General features: G+C 39.8%; 1 protein-coding gene across 10 annotated transcripts in view; it reads left to right on the forward strand.

Annotated features, from left to right (window-relative positions):
- Positions 1 to 23,982, forward strand: part of nrxn2b (neurexin 2b) — an 811,982-nt gene that overhangs the window by 115,987 nt on the left and 672,013 nt on the right. For 9 of the 10 annotated variants that reach the window (XM_081599837.1, XM_081599839.1, XM_081599838.1 and 6 more), the window contains exon 3: positions 6,218 to 6,238. In XM_081599837.1, the coding sequence (XP_081455963.1) occupies positions 6,218 to 6,238 (21 nt within the window). Of the gene's footprint in view, positions 1 to 6,217; positions 6,239 to 10,939; positions 11,072 to 23,982 lie in introns of those variants that run through there. The other variant, XM_081599841.1, reaches the window with a different exon arrangement.

The raw sequence follows: 23,982 nt of genomic DNA on the forward strand, positions 1-23,982 counted from the left end.
ATTACTTAGTATCACAAAATAATCACATGACCGCTGGTTTTCCTTGGGGTGGTAAGAGTAAATTGCCAATAGTAAAATGTTTCTTTGCTTTAATATCCATAAAACGGTCTGGGCTTTCTAGTGCCCAGAGTTTTTGTCAGTGTTCAGCAGGGGGCAGAAAGTCGGTGTTCTGTGAAAATGCCAAACATATCCCACTGATGATAGGTTTACCAGATCAGAATGCCAGGCCCCCATGAAACCATGTTTTTATTGTATCCAAAGGAATGCTCCATTTCATCTGAGAGGATAAAGCTTTATATGCTGCTGCAATTTCCACCCTTTATATAAAACAGGCCACGTCGTCTGCTGGCTTTCAAAAAACATTCAAAGAAATGTTGGTGTTCACTGACTGGCGTGGACACCAACTGTGTGTGTGTGGGGGTGTGCATGTAAGTGTGTTTCTGTCTGTGTGCAAAGCAGGCCGGCTACACTTGGACGATATAAAGTACCACTTTGACTTGTCTTTTTTTGTTTTTTTTTCTGGAATCAGTTATTCTATTTCTTGGTACCCAGTGGGCTTGAATTATACCATCAGAAGACGGGAATGAATAACCGCAGAAAGAGGCTGGAAAAGGAAAGGTTATCTTTTGCTTCTGTATTTTCTCTGTCAAATTATCACGTAAAGCCAATTTGCAGAACTTCATTTTAAAGTCGTAACAAGGCGTTCCCAGGCCAGCCGACAAACTTAAGGGCTAAAACTGATGGAATCAATACTCACTGTCGCAGTTGAATATTAAAAAAAATCGTGTTGTCCGACCTTGTGTCGTCACCAAGGTGACGAACCGCTTTCTCCATGCCAGCCTGTTGTGATTGGTCTGAATTTCATGGTTATTCGCCCTTCGTCCTGTGCTGTCCTCTTCATCATGCAGCAGTGCATTGAAGACTTTTAGTAGTTTTCTACCTTTAATATTTTTAACCCGATTGTTTTCAGTTGTCTTTGTTTTTATCTCACTACTCTCACTTTTTTCATGAAACGAAAAAAGCCTTTCCTTCATCGCCAGCTCAGGTTTAACATCCTGACGTTGCTTGCACTGGATGTCAAAATATATTTTCTTAAAAAAAAAAAATCATTTTACTCATCAAACACATCTGTTTTCTGAATTTATACAGTAACAGTTGTTTTATCGACTTTATTGTTTTCTCACTAAATCTTGTATAAAAGATAAAAGCCCTGCAGTGTCAGCTTATTGTCTTTAGCTCATCATCCAGCTGAGCGGCTTGACTTTGACAGGAGAGTCAGGACCTTCACACTTGAAGTTATTACATTTGCCTGACCTCCCTCTGAAACCTGCCTGGCCATCAAAGCAAATGACTCGGACCACCGACATCATTCTCCTGTTGAGATGGACGTTCATGAGAGCCAGGATGAGGCCCAGCGGTGAAGTCCACCACCGGCTCATTTCCCGTTCATTCAGGATAACAAGCAGCGCTGACCTGGAGCTCTTCACCTCGGCTGCTTTGACGACTTACACAAAGCGCAACGCGCTCCGTTTGGCTTTCAATCAAGAAAACGACTTTTTTTTCCCCGTTACTCATTCTAAAACAAAACGGCATTAAGAATTACGTCAGTGACTCCATAATGTACTGGGATTTTAAGTTTTTCTATTCAGGCAGCACAGCAAAGCAGTGAAAGCTGGAAATACGTACGTTTGTTTTATTTTAGATTGTGTAAATGTCGGTAACGATGGCAACCACTCATATGGTTGACCTTTCTCTGCTTTTAATGGAACAGGGTATTGAGTGTTTTCTAGGCACAGAGACATTTGATAACATAATTAACTACGTTACCATCAGTTTGTATGAAAATGAAATATATATCAAAAGTAACCTCAAAGAAATTTGAATTTGATGCCTTAAAATGATCCTGTCTCTTTAAGAAGCTCCCACCCTGTCCAACTGTCCCCCTGTCGATGTTTCCCCATTACACCATTTACAACCGTTCTAGAAGTAATTTATACGATGAGCCCAGCAGACGTATAATCCCACCAGGCGTTTGCTAATTTCTGCTGCTGCTAGTCTGGAGGAGCTGAGCGGGCGGCGGATGCTTCAGAGCTTTGGAGTTTGCTTTGAGCATTGGGGCTCCGTCATGTTGGAACAGGTGGGGACCAACCCCAAACAGCACTGAGCACAAAGTTTGTTCTCTGCTGTATCAAACTTCACATTTGACAAAAAGCTGTCAGAGAAGCACAGTCCAACTGAAAGCAGTCAAATTCGGAGGGTTGTGGGATGGAGAGGTTCAGAATGCTTCTCCACTGCTCTGTCCATCCCAGCCTGTTGCAGATCTACGCTTTACCTCCACTGACAGCTCTCTGGTTTTGCCATGGCAGAGATGGTGACTGGAGTTTCGGACCAGCTCGAGTTGCAATGAAGGCTACGCTCGCTCTGCAACCTGAAGTCTTACTGCCAGCTGCTTCTGATCGTTTCAGGACAGTCTGAACAACACAGGTCGATTGTTTTCGAATGCGACCCAGGCCACTCGGACTTGCGGTACTAAATCTGGTACACATCTGATCTTTTTAAATGTGACCTGAGTCCATACGGCCGGGTCGCACTCATCCCACCGTTAGCATCCATGGTTACTTCCGCAAACACTCAGCACCACAAATAAAGGTACACTATATACTTATACTCAGAGCTGAAGTATAAGCATTATTTATTTGTTGTATCCTTGTCATTTATTTTCAACCTTTTATCACAGCTAAACTTTAAACTGTGTGTATTTTTTTTCCATGCAGTTTTTAGAGACTTCACATCATCAGTGAGCGCTAGCTCCTTGGCTCCTATAGAACTCACAATGTATACGGTACATTATGCAAAGTGTATTCTGCTACTGATTAATCTGTTTTTTTTGTTTATGATTGGGTAAGTTGTGCTGCTTCCTACAGCATATAAACAGGGGGAGAGTGATATGGAAAAGGCTTATTTTAAATGCAAGCAAAGCTTTCTTCCCTTTGGTAAATCCACTAGTTAGCTTAGTGAGAGGATTAGAAAAGAAAAGTCTCTCAGTTGCCTCTGAAGCCCTTTGGGATTTATTGTTGAAGAAACTCAGCTTTCCCACTGCTTCCATCTGAACTCAGTTGGAATACTACACTGCTGCTCTGCTTACCTGAATTCTCCTTTTTTAGGTACTATAGGAGTACTTATGATTAATTGTGGCTATTGTATTATTTTTGTTTGGTTTATTTCAGAGGAAAATGTGTCTTCCCCTGTGCGTTCGATATTGTTAATTAGCTTAAATGTGTTGTATCAGGGGCTACGCAGGAAGGCGCAAGGATAGAAACACTGTATTCTCTTAAATTTACTCAAACCTAGTGAGCAAAATCTGTGGAGAAGAAAATTCAAAAATCGTCTTCGTTCTCCAGAAATGCGCCGCAAAGTGGGCGCACCCAAATTAGTAAATATTTTTAACATTTTTAAAGGTTATGGAAAACAAGCTGTTTAAAACCTGAGGCAGTGCTGCAGCAGAAAACCTAATGAAGTGAGAGAAATGTGCGGCAGGAACCTCTGCGTTCGGAATGCTGAGCTCTTGGTGTGTTTTGATAAAAGACAATGTGTTTGGCCTTGGCTAGCGGTTCTCATTTTAGCACCTGTTCCAAAAAAAACAGCACACACACACACACACGCACACACACACACACACGCACACACACACATATTTTTCTCCACAATCAGTTGTGAATCACAAACTGTCCTGACAAAATGAGAATCCCGCTGGAGTTTGAAGCCAGTGGCTATTTGAAATCCACTCTAATGAAAAAGACCTCTGGGATAAAAACCAATGGGTTGTAAAGACAACAGAAAAATAAATTGGATAAAAACGACAAAGCTTCAAATAGTGAGAGAATCCTGCTACCTGAGAGCAAAGTCCTCTCTGCTCTTTTTGCACTTTGATTCAAGGCAGTTCAGATGTGAACTGTCGGGTTAAAATCCTCCTGTTAATGCCGTTCTTTCATCAATTTATCATTTATTTCATCAGTTCTTTTAATTACACGCACTAAAAAACTAGAGCAGTCCATCCAAGCCTGACTTTCAGTATGAAACGATAAAACTCTCCGTCTGCATACAGGGGTTTATTTGATCAATGTCAGTTTTATTGAAATAGTTCACAGAAACACAACAAAAGATATTGCAAGATTGCATTAATATAAGACAAGCTGCAGATTCTATAATGATTTTTTTTTAGTAGAAGCAGGTCGATAATTGTGGTTCTAGTTTAATTGATACACCAGGCTAAGAAGACCATGTAAATATATATTGTTTTTTTTTAAATGATGTGAAAATTTAATTTACAACACATATGTTCAACACTACAGGTACCAACTTTCCTCCTCTTCTCCTTGGATGCTATCAGGCTCTTATCTATGTTATTGGTGGATGTTCCTATCAATTAAAGATGATTTGAATGCCTGGCAGTTTGAAAGAATTCACTATTAAATCTGGAGAAAAGTTTATACATGATTGAAGAATGTGTTTAAGAGGATCTATTTTCAGGAACTCGGCTTGTGGCTGATCTGATTGACTGACTTCGCAGCCACACGTCTTCTCTGGGGATTTGTTGAAGTTTTATCCTAACAGCTCCACTTATCATAAAATCTTAATGTTAAAAGCAAGTGGAAGAACGCTCCGGTCATATTAACGCATGGAATTCTGCTTTCTTTTTTTTTTTTTTAGTCCATTTATTTATTCATGTATTGGAGGCGGCATGATGTGGGGTGTTTTTCATAGTTTTTTCCAGTTTTTTTTTTTTTATGTGTCGCCGGGACACAAATTCCTGTGAGGATACCACATGCTGCTTCCGCCAGACTGACTGAAATTCTGACTTCAAGACTCTGAGCTAGTGCAGTGCTGGGTTAACAATGTTTCATGAACACCAAAAGACCCTTACACACACACGTGCACGCACACACACACGCACACACGCACACACACACCCCCCACACACACACACACACGCACGCACAGAGAGGAAGATCAAAATGCCAAAATCTCCACAGGGACACATTGTCAACTTCCATTTTTTGGTCTCTTCTTATCTTCAAACATGGCCCTTTTAGTGTGGCAGGCGGCTTTAATTTTGTGCCACTGAGCGATAGCTTCATGAAGTCACTGTAGTGCTGTTGGGTGCTGATCGTTGTAACACCACCTTGCTTTCTTAGCACAATAAAAAGTGTGTGGGAGTGCTACCTATTAGGGGGTTGGCGATATGGACTTAATGTTATGTCACAATATTTAGTGGCGCGAATGTGTAAAAGTGACGATAAGAACCTTTATTTCTTTTTTAGCTAACTGTATAGCCCAGAAGTCAGCCTAACACACACAAATGATGCACTTAAAAACCATACTCATCACTTAATACGCTTGTTTAGGACACGAGTCACAAACGTGTGATTTCTATCACTAAGCTCATTTGGTGACATGGGAGGAAAAAAAATGTAGCCATGGCTTAGTAACTCATGGAAATTACTTATTTATTTTGTGGGATTTATTTAATTATAACACCTGGTAATTAAGTCGCTGACACAAATTAAACGAATTGATACGAATTAAGCGAATTCGCTACAAATGAACCCTTGTGCGTGTGAGAACTGAGGCAAACGTAGAGGACTGTGTGTGGGGTCAGTTGGACCCCATTTCTGGACACAAGGGTTAAAGGAATTTGTGGCCACGAATTCATCTTTAATCTGGTGACATGGTAGAAAAAAACATCAACCCACGGCCACGAGTTGTAATTTGGTTTTCACAAAATAAATAAGTCGTTCCCATGAGACAGCAAGTCGTGCCCACGTACTACACAAGTGTGGACGAGCTAAGCTGCACACATTAACTGCATTTTATCATATTTTCATATCTATTGCTTTGTATTGACACTCTTTGAACAGTGGAGAAAATAGTGATATTAACAATACCGACAATACAGACAGTTTAAACAGTAATTGGAATTTATTATGACGGCAATAAATCAAATTTATTTCAATAAATCATACAATAAATCCCCATCCCTGCTATGTACTTCAGCTCGTACTGGGAGTGGGTTTGGTCATGGTTGGCTGATGGTTACATGTATTTACTGTTTGTTTGATATTTCTTTAAAAAAGTCATGAGTTTGGAAGACGATTTGACTTGTTTTCTGTGTTTTTCTCTCCCCCTGTTCTTCATGCATTTCATTTGGATCCCGAAGCTGAAGAGTATGCTGTGGAAGGTAAGACCGATGCTTTTCTCCTCAGGCAGTCTGATTGCACTCCCCACTGCTGTCATGGCTGCTGATGCTGGGTGCTTGTTAATAATCTGTGCAGAGGTGGCATTGTCAGTTTGGACTGCGGTTTGAAGTGACGTCCAGGGGCCTCAATTCAAGTTTCTGAACGAGATAAAAGGGATACATTTGCAATCATATCGATCCCTTTTTATCTGGTGATTTTTTTTTTTTTTATTGTTATATGGTTCTTTATTTTTGACTTTTAAAATTTTTTTTTTCCTATTTATTTTATTTTGGTTGTGATTTGTTTATGAAGATGCAAAACCGTAAATCGCACAGAGGTGTATTGAAGTCAGCAATGTTTCATCGAAAATAACAAGAAAACTTGTGATTTAGAGATCAACTTTACTTTCCTTCCCTCATTCTCCTCCCCTCAGAGGTGAACAAATGCTTTTAGCTGGGGCCCCTGAGGGACGCCCTAAGCCCTTAGGCCAGGCACTAAGCCTGAGCTGGATAGAGGAGAATTAATGGATAGATCAGTCTTCACTTGTATGTCTGCAGACACTTGCCTGTTTCACCTCTGCAGCTGAGGAGCTTCAACTGTTTAAGGGAATGCAGGTGTTGGTTAAGTAGCGTCAGAGCTGCCGTCTCGCTGTGCTTGCATGGCTTGGCGTTTAAGAGGTGGGAGCTGACAAATGTCATCGAGTTTGTTGGGAAATTATCAGATCTAAACCTAAAGATTGAATATATGAGGAATGTTGGCAGTGTTATTGCTCCCACAGCCTTCTTCCAATCCAGACTTGCTGTCGGTTGTGATGCTACATACGGTACAGTCTGCAGATGCAAGTTCCGTCTCTTAATTTCAATTTTTCCTTCACATGCGCAGTCCACTTAGTTTTAGGGAGTCTATCATTAGCTGCGTTTCCATTACAAATGTACGTAAACCTTTGTTGATGTTCTGCTGATGTTGAAAAAACTATTTTGCAATCACTGTGTTTCCATAAAATAAGAAACGAAATTAAGATCACAGGTGAATAAGCTTGCTCATGCGATAAGTCATTAAAAATCATGGCAGAAGAAACGCCTCATCCTATCACAAAAATCTTTTTAGTGAAAACTGTGCCTTTTCAAAATTGGCACGTTTCTATCAATTGAATTTATTTAAAGAACTTCAATTTGCGCAAATCAATGGAAACGCAACTAATGAGTGAGTAGGACATATTTTGCATTTGGTTTATGATCAGTAGACAAGTCTATGATCAAACGGTAGGTTAGTTTCTGATGAATGTCATAAAGCATTGTCAAACGGTGTAGTTCCCTGCCTAGCTTATTTTAGTTAATCATTATCTGTTTTATGAAAAGATGAGACTTTTTAATAAAACGTAGGAGTTTTGTTGGTGAACAAATCCTCTTCAGAGGAGCGTTTTCAGGTCTATTGATTCTCAGACTAAACTCATGAATGTCTCTGAGTTTTCCATTTTGGTTCTGTCTTTAGGGTTTACTTGAGTCTGTGTTCGGTGTGATTGGGTTCGGTGGCTGCAGGTTGGAAGACTGGCACCGACTGATGGTGCAGGGAGAATGCAAAGGCCAAGAAGTGGCAGATGACTGAGGATATATTCACAGTTCATGGTGTGCTTGTGATATGTTGCTGGTTTTAGTGGCAAGCTTGAAATACTTTGATTGTTTCATGGATAAATACGTGAATAAACGTGTTGTACTAAGAGGACAGTGGTCAGAATATCAGTAGTTTTATTTTGTAAGCACTGTTATTTTCTCTCATTGCTTTGTGTTCTTTCCTTGGGTTAAAAAGAAAAAAGAAGAACTGAAACTCATGGCAGTAGTTTAACTGGCTCGTGGTAGTGAGGTAGACTTATTGTGTCTGCAATGGAGTACTTGCGTTAAAAAAGAGAAACACTTAAAAAAATGAGACGCTTCAATTTTCTGACCCGTCTACAAGTGTTGGAATACTGATGAGGTTTTGAGTTGGAAAAAGAGAGCAGAAGTTCAACATGGTACGAGATGATGCCAAATTTAAGACTACCGCACCGCGCAACCAGCAGTACCTACTTCCTTTTAAACTAGAACCAATTAAAGATGCTCAAGGTAGTAAAAAAGTGGTGGTATGTTTGTTTGGTGTCACACTAGAGTACTCTGTCAACACATCAGTGCATTGGATTGTCTCTTGCGTTGTATGCCAACCATTTTTTCAATTCAGTTTTCTTGTGACCAGCCTAAGTATGCTAGTTCCTACCCGATCGAAGGCTAATGCTAGCTTAGCTGTGCTAATAAACAGCAGAAGAAATGGGTAAACCAGTGAGTGACCCATCTAGGTAGTTGTTAGAATCTCCTATTGCTAGCAGTAGCCTATTTGTGCTAATGAATGGTAGAGAAAGTGCGCAAACTAATGATTGACCAGCCTAGGCATGCTAGTCGTTAGCCTGTCCAATGCTAACACAAGTGAATAGCGTCCTTCTCCCAGGGCCAAACATTCAGTTATCAGTGTCAGTTGCTCAGTTGCTGGTATCTGCTTCGTCTTCAACCAACAACTGACGTACTGGTACAGTACGTTCAGTAAGTAGCCACCACTGGGGGTGCAATAGTCTCATTTTTGCCCTAAAACTGCCCCATAGTTGAAACTATCTCTTCCATCGAACATAATGGGCAAGAAACATCTTCCTGAGTCCAAAGTCTCCCTGCCTGTCTTCCCACATATAGTATAAGCAGACTGTTTATTCCAGTGCATAAGTACAGTTTGGTCCATGACCATGAACATGGATAAGAGGAAAATAAAATTCCGGGTACAGGGACAAGATGATGGATTTAGTGACCAGCTGCTGTGTTTGAGTGAACAATGTCCTGAGCTGCCCACACTGATCTTAATCAATCTGGTCAAGGCTAATGATCTTTTCTCTCCGAGCCATGCAGGCCTCCGACTTAATCTTCCTCTCCAGGGGAGAGAATAACTGATTTTTCCGCAGAACAACAGAGAGAGGCTGAGGTCGCAGAGATACAAGATTATTTATTTAAGTGGAGCCCGTAGATTCAAGAGATTACTTTGGATCATCCAAACCAGATTATGAAATTTGTTCTTATTTTGGCGAGGATAAATTAAACAGAACAATAGACAAAACTGTTCCTATTTAAGTGTACATGTTTGTGTGCATGCATATAAAGAAGATATTAAATGTAGTGATTTCATGTAATCATATCAGTCTGGTAGTAACCTAGATTTTTTTTCCTATAACAACTAATACTCATAAAGCTTTATTTAAATGCTAAAAATGTTGGTGTTCACAGCAGGTAGGAATAGGAAATCAGTTTGTACCCTATAAACTGGTGAATTCAGTTATTGTTGAAATAACACGTAAATTATGATATTAGAGAATAAGTGACATTTCAGTCTAAAAGGGGAAAAACATGAGATAATTCAGTCACTTAACAGAGCTAAAGAGTCCTGACTAACTGTCCCTATGGCCAGTTTGGTTGGGCCGGCACCAACCTTATAGATGGTAACTTTTATTTTGATGGTCCTTTCTCATGTGAAGGGTTGGGGTTGGTGAACAAAAACAGTGACATTCGTTATGATTCTTTTTGGAATTTTAGGTGCTAAACTTGTGGATGTTGTGTGTAGTTTTACTTCAGGAACCAAATGTGCAAAATAATATATATTTTGACTTGCATAACCAAGCCTGACCTAGCTAAAAGTCTAGACAAAGAGAAAATATAATAATAGAACATCACATAAGAGTGGTATTTTTTTTTTTTTTCATTGAGTGATACGAGCCTCTCCATGTTTTCCTGAATTCCAGGGAGATTAGTTGTGTACAAACAAAGCAATCAGTTTCAGGAAGATAAACGTTTTGAACGTAGCAAACTGAAAAGGCTGGATTACAGACACACGCCGTGACCTTGTTGAAAAAGGAAAACTGGACCAATGGGACGGAGGATAAAATGGCGTCTCCCTTTGCCGTTCGCAAATTGCTCTTACTGTTCAGACCGTAGGGAGCTTCCTTTGTGTGCCCTGCTTTTTGCCAGATGTTGGGTTGAGATTAAGCTCTCTCAGGTCCAACCATGCCAGATACTAGTTTCAATGCTCATACAACTCTCTTTTTTTTTTCACGTGGATGTTTTTCTTTTTGTCATAACTCGTACTTGAGCAATCAAATGGGCAACTTTTTTTTTTTTTTTTTGAGAAACTAGCTTTTTCAGTACCAGAACATGTGGCATCTGCCTCTATGCACCATACAAATATCAGAGATCTCAAGAGATTTTGCTATATGAAAATATAAATATATTCCTGCTGTCAAGGACTCCTCCGGATGGTGAACGATAGACTGTAAGAAAATATTACAATATACAACGACTGACTAATGAAACTGTGGTTTCCATCTCATTTTAGGTTTTATAGTTTAAAACCTGAAAGACTAATCAGCAGGTTTTACAAATGAATTTTCTGGGCTCGTAAATCTTTATTCTATTTTTAAAACAGTAAAAAGGTTCTTTTGATGCTTATTTTAACCTGTAGGCACAAAACTGAGGAGTTCTAGAATGGTTATTAATAACTCTTAGGAGAATTTGCTCAATGTCTAAAACATTTGGTATGGTCAAACATGACTTGGATTATTCCACAGCTAAAGAGTTCAAATTTAATCTATGTGTGAAAAGCCAAAGCTTGGAAGTAGGGAGGTAGGAACCAATCTGTAGTGAGCTGCTGTGTAAATGGGGACAATGGAGATGATGCACAGCTGGTGAGATATGGAAGAAGTCCAACAAGTACCAGACAGAAAAGTGGGGATCTCTTTAAAATGATGACATTTCCAACTACTAGAGAGGCAGCCGGTAAGGAAGGAACTTTTAATCATACAAACACTGTGTTGGGCATTGATGTTTCTTAGATGGTGCTACTGCTGATGCTGGTACAGAGCTAATTGCTCGGTAGGGTGTGGCCCAAACACACCCCATACCAAGCAAAAAGCAAACAATTTTTTGTTGGAGACTCATTAAACCCATAATGAGGACATGCCTGGTGAATATTTATAGCTTCTTAAAGTAATTGGAGTTCTTCTTATTTCATTTCTGTGAAAGAGTATTGTATGGATTTTAAGCACAGTCATCATTTTTGAGAAGTTTAGTGCTGTTGATGAAAATTGATTTCCTGATGTTAATGGTCTTTTGTCATTAACAGATTAAGCATAGACTATTTAAAACCCAGTCATGTGTTCTGCCTGCGGTATTTGTTGGAGGTTTTTCATCTGAAAACATTGCCGATTAAATGACTGAAAAATACCTTTCACTTCCTGCCTGAAAATAAATGATAAAAGGAAGAAAGAAAGTTTGGTGATTGAGCGGAGTCCGGTTGATAGAACTTTTTTTTTTTTTTTTTTTTTTAGATGTCTGTCCCTTTCAAGTGCGGTAGCATGATGAAATAACCTGACAATACGTAAAATTGTACTCTTGGTGAAAACAGAAGGCCATTTCTCTCTGTGTGTAGCGTTAGGAACACCTTAGATAAAGGGAACCACTGTTTTCATATTCAGGCTTTGACTCAAATGCAGACCAACGTGTGATACTACATGACTGCATCCTTTGAAACATATATGGACCAACGAAACTTTCACTCTTAACTACCAAAAACACATAAATTGGGCTACAATATGTTCTTAAAATTGTTACATAAACACCATATTTTGTATTGTTGAACTTTGTGGTTCAATCTTGATGGATTTTTCTCTAGAATGCAACTCCCAAGATATTGACGGGAAATCTGCCTACCTGCATATGTTTTTGCAGAACACATCGAAAATATTTGACAATGGAGATCGGGAAGTTTCAATACCTTGGCAATGCTACTAGACAAGGTGTTGCTCTGCAAAGCAACCAAACTAATGCCTTCATTTTCCTTGAACTGATTGGCTGCTGCTCATGTTAGCTACTGGAGTAGTGCCAAGACAGATTTCCACTGTGTGTATTAATGCATGTTAATACGCACATTTGAGCTATTAATATTTGACCTATTAAAACAGGCATTTATAAGTATTTTTAAAAGGGATCCCAAGTATTCTCGAACTTCAGCCATCCATGGTTGGTTGTTGCCTCTGACCCTGGAGAAAACCGAAGGTCTACTTTGTCATAAGGTCTCATCAACTGAAAATAGACTCACACTTTTGCTTACAATATCAAATGATTTGCTCACTGTACAATCAGACTCAAACAAAATATTAGTTACAAAACTAACATTTATAACTGACTCCCTGTTTGACGCCCCTTGTTATACGATGTGTGTTGGGGGGAGGGAGGGTAGAGAGACTCTTACAGACTCCCTGTTATACTCTTCCACACACGCACACACACACCAGCACACACAGCGTTTTTTTTTTTTCTTTTTCATTCATTCATCCCGCGCCCCCTCTACAATGGCACACGGTGTCCCCCTAGGGGGCGCGTCCCACAGTTTGGGAGCTTCTGCTGTAAGCAATCGCAATGTATAAGATTGTTGTCAACTGAAACTATTCTTTCAACTTTTGAGTTGGGTGAGGTGACAAAGGTTCTTCCAAAACGAGCCTCCCTCTATGGGAGACAACTATAGTCTGAATCCTCCATGAGTTTTTTTTTTCGCTGGTCTCCAAAGTGAAGTTCCTCTGATTACCTTCCACTCCTGGTCACACACAAGCTTATTAAATGAAATTGCTTTAATGAAAGCAGATTATGTATTAAATTAAAGTATCAAATTAAGCATATTTCACGGTATAATTGTTCACATTGTTTTTACAAAGTGGAGCTTCTGACAACATTTAAATGCTTATTCAAATGTGGCATTTCTCTTCTAACATGAAAGTAAATCTCTTTTTTTTGTTTTACCGACTCCAGTCAAAAACACAGTCATCCTATTTTCTGCCTGTTTTTGATCTCCACGTCTGTCAGTCAGATTTAATTTCTACTTTTGTTCAGGCCGTCGGCCATTTTATTCTGCGTTTTTCTCCTCCTTGGCGCCAGGCAGCTCTACGTTTCTCGTCTTGCCGCAGTCCGTTGGCCGCGTTTCCCTCCTTTCCTTCCATATGTTGCCTCTGTTCTCGTTGTTCCTTTGCTGCGAGTTGCGCTTTGAGGCTGAGCTAAGAGGCGTATTGCAGAGCTTCTCGTGGGAGTTTCTTTATTTATGTCTGTGGAGTGGACAGCGTAATGAAGCTTTAATGAATTAGAGGGGAGCAGGGGTTTAGGGGCTGGTGCCTACCATGTGTACTTAACAGGACAACATGTCCTTTTATCATTTGTTTTCCCTGAACTCTGATGCTGCTCAATTGCTAAACTATCAGAATATATGTAAAGGCAAACAAGTATAAGACCTGAGTCCTCAATTCAATGCTTGTGAAAGCATTTACAAGCCCTCCAGATTTTACACAGAGGTTTTTAAATAAAAAAATAGTCAAAGAAGGTGATTAACCTGAAATAACTGTGCCGTCAAAGTGAAACCAGGCCCAAAGGAATGGGGATTATGAGGCCAGTGTAATCACGGCAGCACTTTAGTAATTCCTTCTCCCTCTGCATCCTTAGTCAGTTTCACTTTGTGTGGAAACACAGACACACTTGTCTTTAGTTATGAGGAACTCAAATGTTACAATTGTTTTTTTTGTTAATCCACATTCTGTCCTGAAATGACAAAGTTAAATAAAAAATCCATCCATTCATCCATCCAATTTTTTAATATCTGCTCATCCTTCATAAAGTGTTTCTGTTGCCAAATAAATCAAAACTACAATCCAAAAACCACTTCAGTCTAATTTTTTATTGAAAAAAGTTTTGTTTTTTGTTCGTTCATATCTAACTTAATACTGACATTATTCTTGGACTGAAGCAACTAAACCTGGGTTTGTTATTGGTTGTATGCTGAATAATTTTTCTCTGGAAGGTTAAACTTGCAGCGAAAACTGTTTTTTGTAAATTTCGAACTATCAGTGGTATTCTCTGAAATTCTACTTAATTTGATGGTTTTTATCTAAAGAGATTTGTCAAATTCTCTGAAGTTTAAGTCGTTGAAGCCAATTAAGAGTCTTCTTGCTTCATAGTAAACACTCTGCTGCTCAGCATGGGCTTCTTTGGAGATAATTCAGTATTTAGGAGAGAAAATTCAAGCTGTTTGTTTGTTGGTTGGATCCTCATTCCCTCTGCCTCTCAACAGTCTGTAGTTCAGATTTAACACCTCTGGATGTGAAAATATTCTATAAATGATCATTCTGATCCTTACCATGTATAAATATGCCAAATATTAGATTAAATAGTATTTTCATTTATTGACGAGGTTTGTTTTTTGATGGGATATTAGACGAGCTTCATTTCCAAAACATGACAGAACCATGTACAATGAACCAGCTGCGAATAGCTCAGATCTGTGAATCCTTTAGACTCCCTGTGGAAATGATTATAACAGCTTATTTTAAAAACGCCATGTAGACCTTAATATGATTTAACACACACAGTGGAAGCCTTCTCTCTCTGCCAATCAGCGCCAAGGAAAAATAATGCTGCTCCTGGATTGGCTGCTGTGCAAACACCAGCCAATAGCGTGTCGGGTATCATTGTGTCAAAATATTACAACTTTCCAACCTGTAATGTCTTTTTGACAAATCAGTAAATGCAATAAATTTGGAATCTACAAATACTGAACCACAAATAGACGAAGTTCTGCTGCAGTTGGAGAGCAACAGAGCCTTCTCACATTACTGATCACCTTATTGCATGTTTTCTCTTGTATTTCGACTTTGTCTTTGTAAGCTCTCCTTGCCATCACCCTAATGTTTAGCTCCCTTAAATGCTTCATTATATCGGCCTAAAATAATCGCCCCAGTAATTTTTTGCCGAAGGTGATTTTTTTTTGTGTGTGTGTGTGTGCCTAAAATACATTGACTTAAAAATAAGTGGCAACTTTATTTTTTTATTTCTTTTTGCAAAAATGACTTGAGCCATTATTTCAGAGAGGTGATGATATTCAAAAATGTAGCTGGGCCTCTCCAAAAATGTTTTTTTTTTATCATTATTTACAGCCAGATGAAACCTGTTTGTGGTGTTCAGAGCACTGTAAACCCGAGTCTGTGAGGGGATATTAATTATTTTGAGCTTAACCATAGCTGTGTGGTGTGTGAAAGATGTAGCAGTTTGAAACGGTTTTTGTGTTTGTTCTTCTTGAACAACAGGATCTTAAACTGTTTTTTTCGACGGATATTCTGATTTGTTGGAAATAGAAAAAAAACCTCATATTTGTTAAACATCTTCAATGTGTTCCGGGGTTCAGGTGTCTCTTGTTTTTGACTAACATTTTTTTTAAACCTTGTTGTTTACCGGCGTTCTTATGCTGCAAGGCGGTCGATAGTCAGGTTCACTCAACCCAAAGTTTATATGCTGCTTCTTTTTTATGGTTTATCTGTATAAAGTGTTTGTTTGGGACTCTTATGTGCAGAGCCAGACCTGATAGAGTAACAAAATAGGCATCTAAAAACATAAATGGCTGATCTGTCCTTTTTACATCGGTATAGACAGAAACCCCACTGCTTTTTTTTCTTTTTCTTTTTTTCTGTGGCGTTTCGCCGCTCATGCTGTCAGTGTGCTCCAAGCACTATGATGAGTTGTTATCAGAAACACCATAAATTTGTTCAGCATCTGCCACAAAGCCTGGGTCCCTGCAGTTCTTATTTATTTATCTGTCACCAGAGAGGATCGGAGAGGAGGAGCTTTAATGCCACTCAGGCTCGGGTCGCTTTGCGACCCGAGCCTGGTCGCAAAGCGAGGAGGAGAGGGAAAGGCGTCGGAGGGGGCGGGGGAAAGGTTGTCTAGGGAAAAAAAAACAAAAAAAAACTGGGGTCAAAGAGCAAAAACGATGAGTGCAAAGAGGAAAAAGATGAAAACAAGCTGACGTGAATCACGGCTGGGAGGGGATAAAAGGGCTGAAAAGTTCAGACATGAAACTACCAGTGGAAGGAGACGTGGTCTAAATATTTCAGAAAGATTCATTGTTAATGACTGCTTAGTTTGGACAAGGTTTCATTTTGTCAACTGAATTAGTCTCGCGCACAAATACTGTAAGAAAGAAAATGAAATAAAAACCAGCAAAAAAAAGAAATTGATGTGAAATGTATCTTAGAGGTTCGTAGAGGAAGCCGAATTTAGACCATCTATCAAACTTCATTTTAAAGTATTTACAAGAAAAACGACTATACTGACTGATTCTTCTTAATCTTACATTGCGTTACAGAAAACATACACAATCAATGTAAGTGTGGCTTCACATATTGAAGTGAATGACCTTTTGTAGGACGTTTTTCATTAAAGCATAATTCATTTTTGATTTGTGAGCTTTATTTTTTTGTAGTTTTGAATTTCTGTGATCTATGTCTGCTGTTTTATGTTGAATATTTTTGTTTAAATAATGAAAAAGAAACTGGGATTGTGAGTCACGTCAGCCAGTTTTCTTGCTGACATTATTTAAATCTATTCAGAATTGTATTTTATTTTTTTTAAAGTGAGGGAATTAAGTGGAATACCAGTTTTAGTGAAACAGATGGTCTCAAAATGTTCATCTTCAAATCAACAATACATTTTGTTTTTAAAAATCACTGGAAAACTGAAAATAAATACCTTTTTAATGACTTGACAGTTGGCAAATAATGAAATCCACAAACGCGTCTTGAAAAGGTCCATGAAGGCAGTCTAGTCCAAGGCTGTTGACGCTCCTGGTTCAGTTAGTTAAAAACTCACCTCCAACAGCCACCAACGGAACACATGGCAGCTGCATTAGATGCAGAGAGATGTGCTCTGGAGCCAGAGAGTCAGCAGGTCTGTTTGTGCATATTAGCACAGACTGCTAGCGGAGAGCTGTAAGTGAGACCAAAGCTAATGGAAAAACCTGACATCTGAGTGAATCTGCAGATCTTTCCAGTTACAGCAGCAGACAGTGTGATTTCATGAGCTAAAAGCCGAGAGTCGCGTTCGCTGGTCCCCACGAGCAAACATGAGATTTGAACCCGATGGAGGTAGCAGCTCTATGTAATTTTCCTCTAAAACCATATACTTTTTAATCGGTTGTTTTGTTTATTCAGCCATCATTTGGTGCTAAGTGCTGTTCCACCTGTTCAGCTTTTAAGTGTTTCACGAACTCCTGATCATTTAGGAACTTCTCCGAAAAAATCCCTTAAACGTGTGGACTGTGGATGCTGACGTTAGCTTTGGGTACGTCTGTGCTGCTGCTACATTTTTAGCATTGAGATGCTGTTTTAGGCTTGAATACCTTCACTGATAGGCTAACTCCTTTTACTGCAACCTGAACACAACAGTAGTTTTTTTTTTTTTCCAGCATCCCATAAGATTCTTTTTCTGAAGCAAAATATAACCACCAGTGGGTCAAAAGAGGTGGATTTGTCATCCACCGCTGTTTGTGCGTCAGATTTCTGGGCTTACTAGAAGCATTTGAGCATTTTTTCTTAACTAATTTATGAAAATTTACCATGTTCGTCTCCACGTGTTACAGGGGCTAATTCTTGTTATGGAGTTTCACTTGTGACACAGCCAGTGACTCCACCCTCTAGCCAATCAGTAACTGGCTGTCTTCTGACTTCATGTTGTCAGTCTGACTGATTGGAGCTCTAGCGAAGTACATTCTGAAAAAGAGCTGTTGCCGTGTGACCGTTGAGTCACTCCGCGTAGGTACTAAAGGGAAAAAAGGGGGTGATGGTAGCTACTGACTGCGTATGAGAGTAAGGGACAGTATTATTGTGCAGGGCATAAATTGAGCTGTCAAACAGGCATGCTGATCAATGTTGGGGACCAGCTTGTAGATAATGAAGTAGCTCAGCCTGCCCCCTTCGCCTTTAATTGAACAAGTGTTGTTGGCCCCATCCAAGCAGAATCCAGGGAATTGAACGGTCAACGTGATCGGTGAAGAAGACACCTAGTTATATGCAACAGCTGAATTCATCTTTTATCTTAATGTCCAATGCTATCACCGGATTTTGATGCAGCTCATTCCTAAATATGCTGTACCAGTTCAGAGAGAGTCTTCTCCCTCTTTCTCTGCTTTGTGTTTCTCTGGGCAATCTCTCCCAGGCAGTGAATGAAGCTCTTCTTTACTGCTCTCTATCTGCATGTCCTGTCCCCTTCTCTGGCTCTCAGGAGCGGAGTTGGTCGGATTGTACAGTCAGCTGTTTAAAGTGAGTCCAGCAGCCGCCCACTCTCTTGGAAGCAGATTTCTCCTTCTGCGAGAGTCACAACCCTAAGCAGAATAAAGTCCCTGTTCGTTTGAGTTTCTTGGAAGTGAAAATATAGCACAAGAGAAAGTGTGTCAAAGCACATTTATTAACATCCTGTTAGACTAAAGGCGTAGCCGTGAACTGGCGAAGGGTGTTACCTCTGTGCGCACGCAGAATTTGCTGGAATTCTTTACCACAGTCAGAAACCTCACTGAACAATTCAGCAGCTGAAAGGGGCAGAATTATGTGAAGTTTTTGAGATTTTCATCTTGAAGTTATTCCCTCATCAGAAACACACCTAGAGTGTTGCCTTGATTCTTTTATCCATGTTTGAGAAATCCCTTATCTCCATGCCAACCATTTAGCTGTTAAAAACACGTGGGTGGACCTAGCTCCGCCTACGAGGACGAAGCTCCTCCTTGATGCTGCAGTTTCCAAGTTTCTAGCTTCTGACTCCCCCACTCAGCTCCTTCAGACTAGCCTGCAGCAATTAGCAAACACCTGGTGAAATAATTAATTTGCTGAGCTCATTGTAGGAGCTACATAGATTGGTAGAAACATTGCTAAATGCTTAATAGAGGAGCCATGTTTTTATGACTTCCTGAAGGCGGATTTTCAGAAGGAGCAGGGATTTTTAAAGAGACAGAGGCCCAATTTCTCAAGGCATTAAATTGCAAAGTAAAATGTATTTTAAGTCAAGTTTTATATATACAGCATTTTTATACAATCTAAAAGTGACATAGTAACTTGACTGTGCTATAAAATGGTCTGGAAAACATGGTACTGTCCCTTTAAGCGAGTGGTCCAGTTGAATAAAGAAGGTCAGACCTCCGCTCATGATCCAAAGGATACAGAGCAGTTTCCATCTGGCCATTGACAACAACACTATTTACTTGAACTAAGTCAATGAAGGGAGCGCCTACCTGTCTTCTTTTTCCGCCTCTCCTTTCCATCAGCCAAGGCCCCGACACACTATTCATAAAGTTGGCCAGAGGGTTGTCTGACCTTTTTCTTGAAATGTTAGGGCAAATTAGTTGTCAGAGCGGTGGGACGTGGCAGCCATGCCAACAGTAGTCTCACACAGCTCCACCGGCCATCTTTCTTTTTCTTTTTTTTGTTCCTTTCATCTTTTGGGGATTTTGGGGGATTTCATCACAATGTGCTTGGCCTTTTACAGTTATATAATGTTGGTCCTAACACAAAATACATCCTTCTTCTTTAGTAATGAATTGCTATAAATGCAATGCAGAACAAACTTCAATACCAGCAAGGTAAAAAAAATAAAATAAATCTGTGAGGGGAGGAAAGAAAATGCCTCGAAAAGCAAAATATGGATTCTAAAATGAAAAATGAAAAAGAGACATTGGGTCTGTTTCTGAGTAAACCACACTTCACTTTCAATCCAAACTAATTTTGAGCGTTTAAATTCTGTACAGTTTGTTGGTTGCCTTAACTGGATCCATTTATCACAAAACCTTGATTTTTATCCTGAATGTGAAAAAAAAAGCCTGAAAGGCAAGCAGCACCCTTTAAAAGCAAACTAAACACTACGCCTGCTCACCCACCGGCCACTTCACTGTATACATATTCATTACCTTACATAATGGATTTTTTTTTTTTTTTTTTTAAAGTAAACACCACGGCATTCAGTGAGCATTATTCATTCCTGCATCGTAATTACCTAATGGAGGCATTTTCGTGGGGACGTGTAACTGATGTTGCACTTTTATTCTGCCGCGCTGATTGAGAGTGAAATCATATTCTTGTGTTCATCTCTGAACTCTGATTTCTGCTCTCACTAACTGATCTGTCCTCTACGTGAACTATGGGTTTGGTGCTGCGGCTGATCCCTCCTCTCTGTGGGTCTCTCCTTGTACTCCTGACCTTAGCCTGACACTGATCCTGCCTTTTGAACACAGGAGTAAGATCAAATGGAAATTTGGAGGTTATTTTCTCTTGAGGTCTCTCTTTTTTTATTTATTTATTTTTTTTGTCTTTGGGTTTTTTGTTTTACTTTTTGGGTGTACATAGCTTGCTAAAGCTAGCTGCACAGTTCCTAGCAGAAGCCTCAATGTCTCTTGAATTATTTTTTTACATTTTGCTGCATATTCAACACAAATCTGCTGTGAAATTTACTGGGATTTTCTGTAATGGAAGGTAAAGAGGAATGGGAAATGAGCCATGCATTTGCATTTAGTCTCCTTTAAATGACCAAACGGCATCAAGAGGACAAAGGGACGTAGCTGACATGTCAGGTAGAATAATTATATATTATAGAACAATATTCCAGTTCTACCAGATGACTTATTGTACTGGTCATAAACAGTGAACACCAGACTATTCTTTAAGCATTTGCAGTTTAATCTCTGTGGATTTTTTTGTGCAATGTAACTCCAAATTATTTGTGGAAAATGTGTACATTTGTGGATTTCTTTGGCAGAGCATATCTAAATTATCCGAAGGAAAATGCAGCTTGTGGAGCCGCAGGGCTGCTTGACATGCTATTGTTTGTTGAAAAGGTGTGTTCTCTCTAGGTGACCCTAAAGTGCACACCACATCAACAAATCACTAAACACAACTACAATTTGAAAAACACAACGCATTCAAAAACGGGAGAGAACCTGGGACATCGCTGATTAGACTACGACACTTTTGGTTTTAGAATCTGAAGTTATTTTGGCTTTAGCGCGTTTGTTGAAGCATGACTGTTGTCGGTGATGCAAATGTAGCCACCGCTATCCGGGAATATTTGGAGTTGGGACGTACAGCTTTGTTTTGGGTTTATTCATTACCTTGTGCTGTGACTGTCTGCCTGCCTGTCTAAACAAAAGGAGAGCAAATGCCTGAATAATTTCCAGTTGTAAAGTCAAAAGTGGTGTCTCACAATCGGCAACGTCTCAGGTTTCCCTCTGACCCCTACCACTTCCATTTTTAACGTTGTCGTTCTAAATTTGGGCTTCGTTAACGCCGTTGTGTTTTTAAATATGACGTTGTGTTTTTCCAATTTGTAGTTGTGTTTAGTGATTTGTTGCCCTTTGGGGCCTCCGTAGTGTTCAGCTGAAAGTCATTTCATCAACATTTTGAGAAACTAACAGGATCAGTTTCAGTGTGGAAGGTATAAAAGGTGTGTGAATGTGTTTATAGGTGTTTAAATCTGGGCTGGTGTTTTGATCCCCGACTGTTTGGCTTCGCTAATTGTGGCACAGTCTCAATTTTAGCTCATCAGCAGTCATACAAAGTTGTAATCTTTTTGCGAAGTGGCGATCTGTTCAACTTCAGTTGAAGTGTCACCAGCATATTGTGTGTAGTGCAGTTGAACCGCATAACCAGTTTCATTGAGTCCAATCCATTGCAGTAGACATGACAAATGAAGCGACATCTGTCATTTGAGATCAGTTTTCAGTCTTTATCCAAAAAAAATTCCTTTGTCAACTCTTCAGTGTCACCAGTTGTCAATATATATGTATATATATATATATGTTGAACTGAACCCAGCAGTGGAGCGTCCCTGTCAAACATTGCTCCTCTACGCCGGTGTTTACATAACGGCCATGTTGTTACTGTCGCCATATCAAGGCCTATCACGTTCAACTGCCCTTGCTGTTTACCGAAGGCCATGATTAAGCGCTATGATGGAAACTATCAACATCCATTTCATCCATATTTGATGAGCGAATGCCTCCCTCCCATTACACACAACAGGGGGAAGCTGTAATCAGCATCCAAACACACTGCGAATAATTATTCACCCAGATAATGGCTGTGTTTATGCAAGGACATAGAAAAGGTTGCTTTTTATTTCGGTTTAGTATTTTTTTTCCCCACTTCTATGCTAAAGAGAACTCTGATTAGGCAACAATGTGGCTGATTTCTGTTTGTCTACATGCCTTTTGTGTGCCCTCATCTATAAGCTAATGTTATTAGCCATCCTCCCCGAAACGCCCGTCTCTCATCAGGGGTAGCAGAACCAGAGTGAACTTATCAATATCGACCCCAGAACGTTGTTTTATCTCCCTAATGATGTGGGATATCATCTGATTGTCTAATGTGGACTTGGACTGAGCAGAAGGAGGTTTTCTGACTCCGTCAAGCCGCGCTGCGTTCGGTTTCTGAGCCATCCTGTAAGCTGTAGATATGGGCGAGCCGGACCCGATTCCAGCTGGGTGTCACCGCATTAAACTGACTGCAGAGCTACAAATGAGGTCAGCACAGAGGTATGCTGCGTTAAGGGCAGAGGAATTATCTTTTTTTTTTTTGACTCCACCTATTGCAAATGCCATGTGAAGATTGGTTTACACGAGACACTGAGACCGATTGTAAAACGTAACTTCAGCACAGTCACATTGACTCCAACCTTTGCCGAGTTGTCACCTTATTAGATGACTTCACACTTTCTTTTTTTTTTTTTTTGTCTTTTGTAATCCTGTAAATGAGCTTTTACAACAAAACCTGTCCAAACAAAGATTGTATTGTTTGTTCATGGAGTTGTTAATTCATTTTGGATTAAATCCTGCCCTCTGTACACATTATGTTGACTTTCATATTTCATGTGAATATCCGATCCTAATAAGGTAAGAAGCCAAACAGCAGTAGATCCCGGCCCGGATGAGTCTGGGGGAAGATTCTGAAAATGTGTTGAACTGCTTGTGCGTACCAATTCAAACAGAAATATCATTCATTTAGACGATCACTTTATAAAAACCTTTCAGATTTTACAAAGCAGGAAGTGCATACGACTTGCTGATCCTTGCCGTCCAATCAGCAGCCTGCTGCAGTTCATGTCTCAGCTGATCTCTTTTGGACACAACTAGCATGTTGGTGAAATACAGCAGTGATGGTTTACAACTCAAATGTTTTTGTCCAAAGTCAGAATCAAATTTCAGGTCTTTAATGACTGAAAGAAACATTTTTGGCCAGATTTATTTAAGCAGTTTTTTTTTGTTGTTTTTTTTCCCAGGGTGCCATGCTTCAAAAACATGCAACTTCACAGATTTTAAAAAACTAGAGATACTGTAAGGTCAGTGTGTTTATGCCTCCAAATGTAGTGAACTACAGCTGCCTTTAAAATAAAAACCTTCACATTACTACACACCCTTCATTATTAGCAACAGGACATAACACAGGACCAGGCAACACCATTTTGTCTGTCAGCCGTTTGAAACTTACCTGACATCTACGTAGCTTGAGATGTTTTGTTGTCCACTTCTGCTGTTTCCCATAACTCCAGAGTTGTGGAATCAACCGCTTAGTAGTTTAAACTGATGTTTTTTCCCAATTAGCCTCACAGTGTGCAGCAAACATGCTGTAAAGCAGGGGTCCCCAAAGTGGGTCCTGGAGGCCCGGCATCCTGCATGTTTTAGTTCTCTCCCTGTTTTAACGCACCTGGATCAAATGGTGGCTCATTAAAGGCCTAAGAGGAACATTGACATGCTGAAAAGGTTGTTACTACCACCAGGGAGAGAACTAAAACGTGCAGGATGCCGGCCCTCCAGGACCCACTTTGGGGACCCCTGCTCTAAA

Source organism: Poecilia reticulata, chromosome 18, assembly GCF_904066995.2.
Source record: "Poecilia reticulata chromosome 18, P_reticulata-male-v2, whole genome shotgun sequence".
NCBI lineage: Eukaryota > Metazoa > Chordata > Actinopteri > Cyprinodontiformes > Poeciliidae > Poecilia > Poecilia reticulata.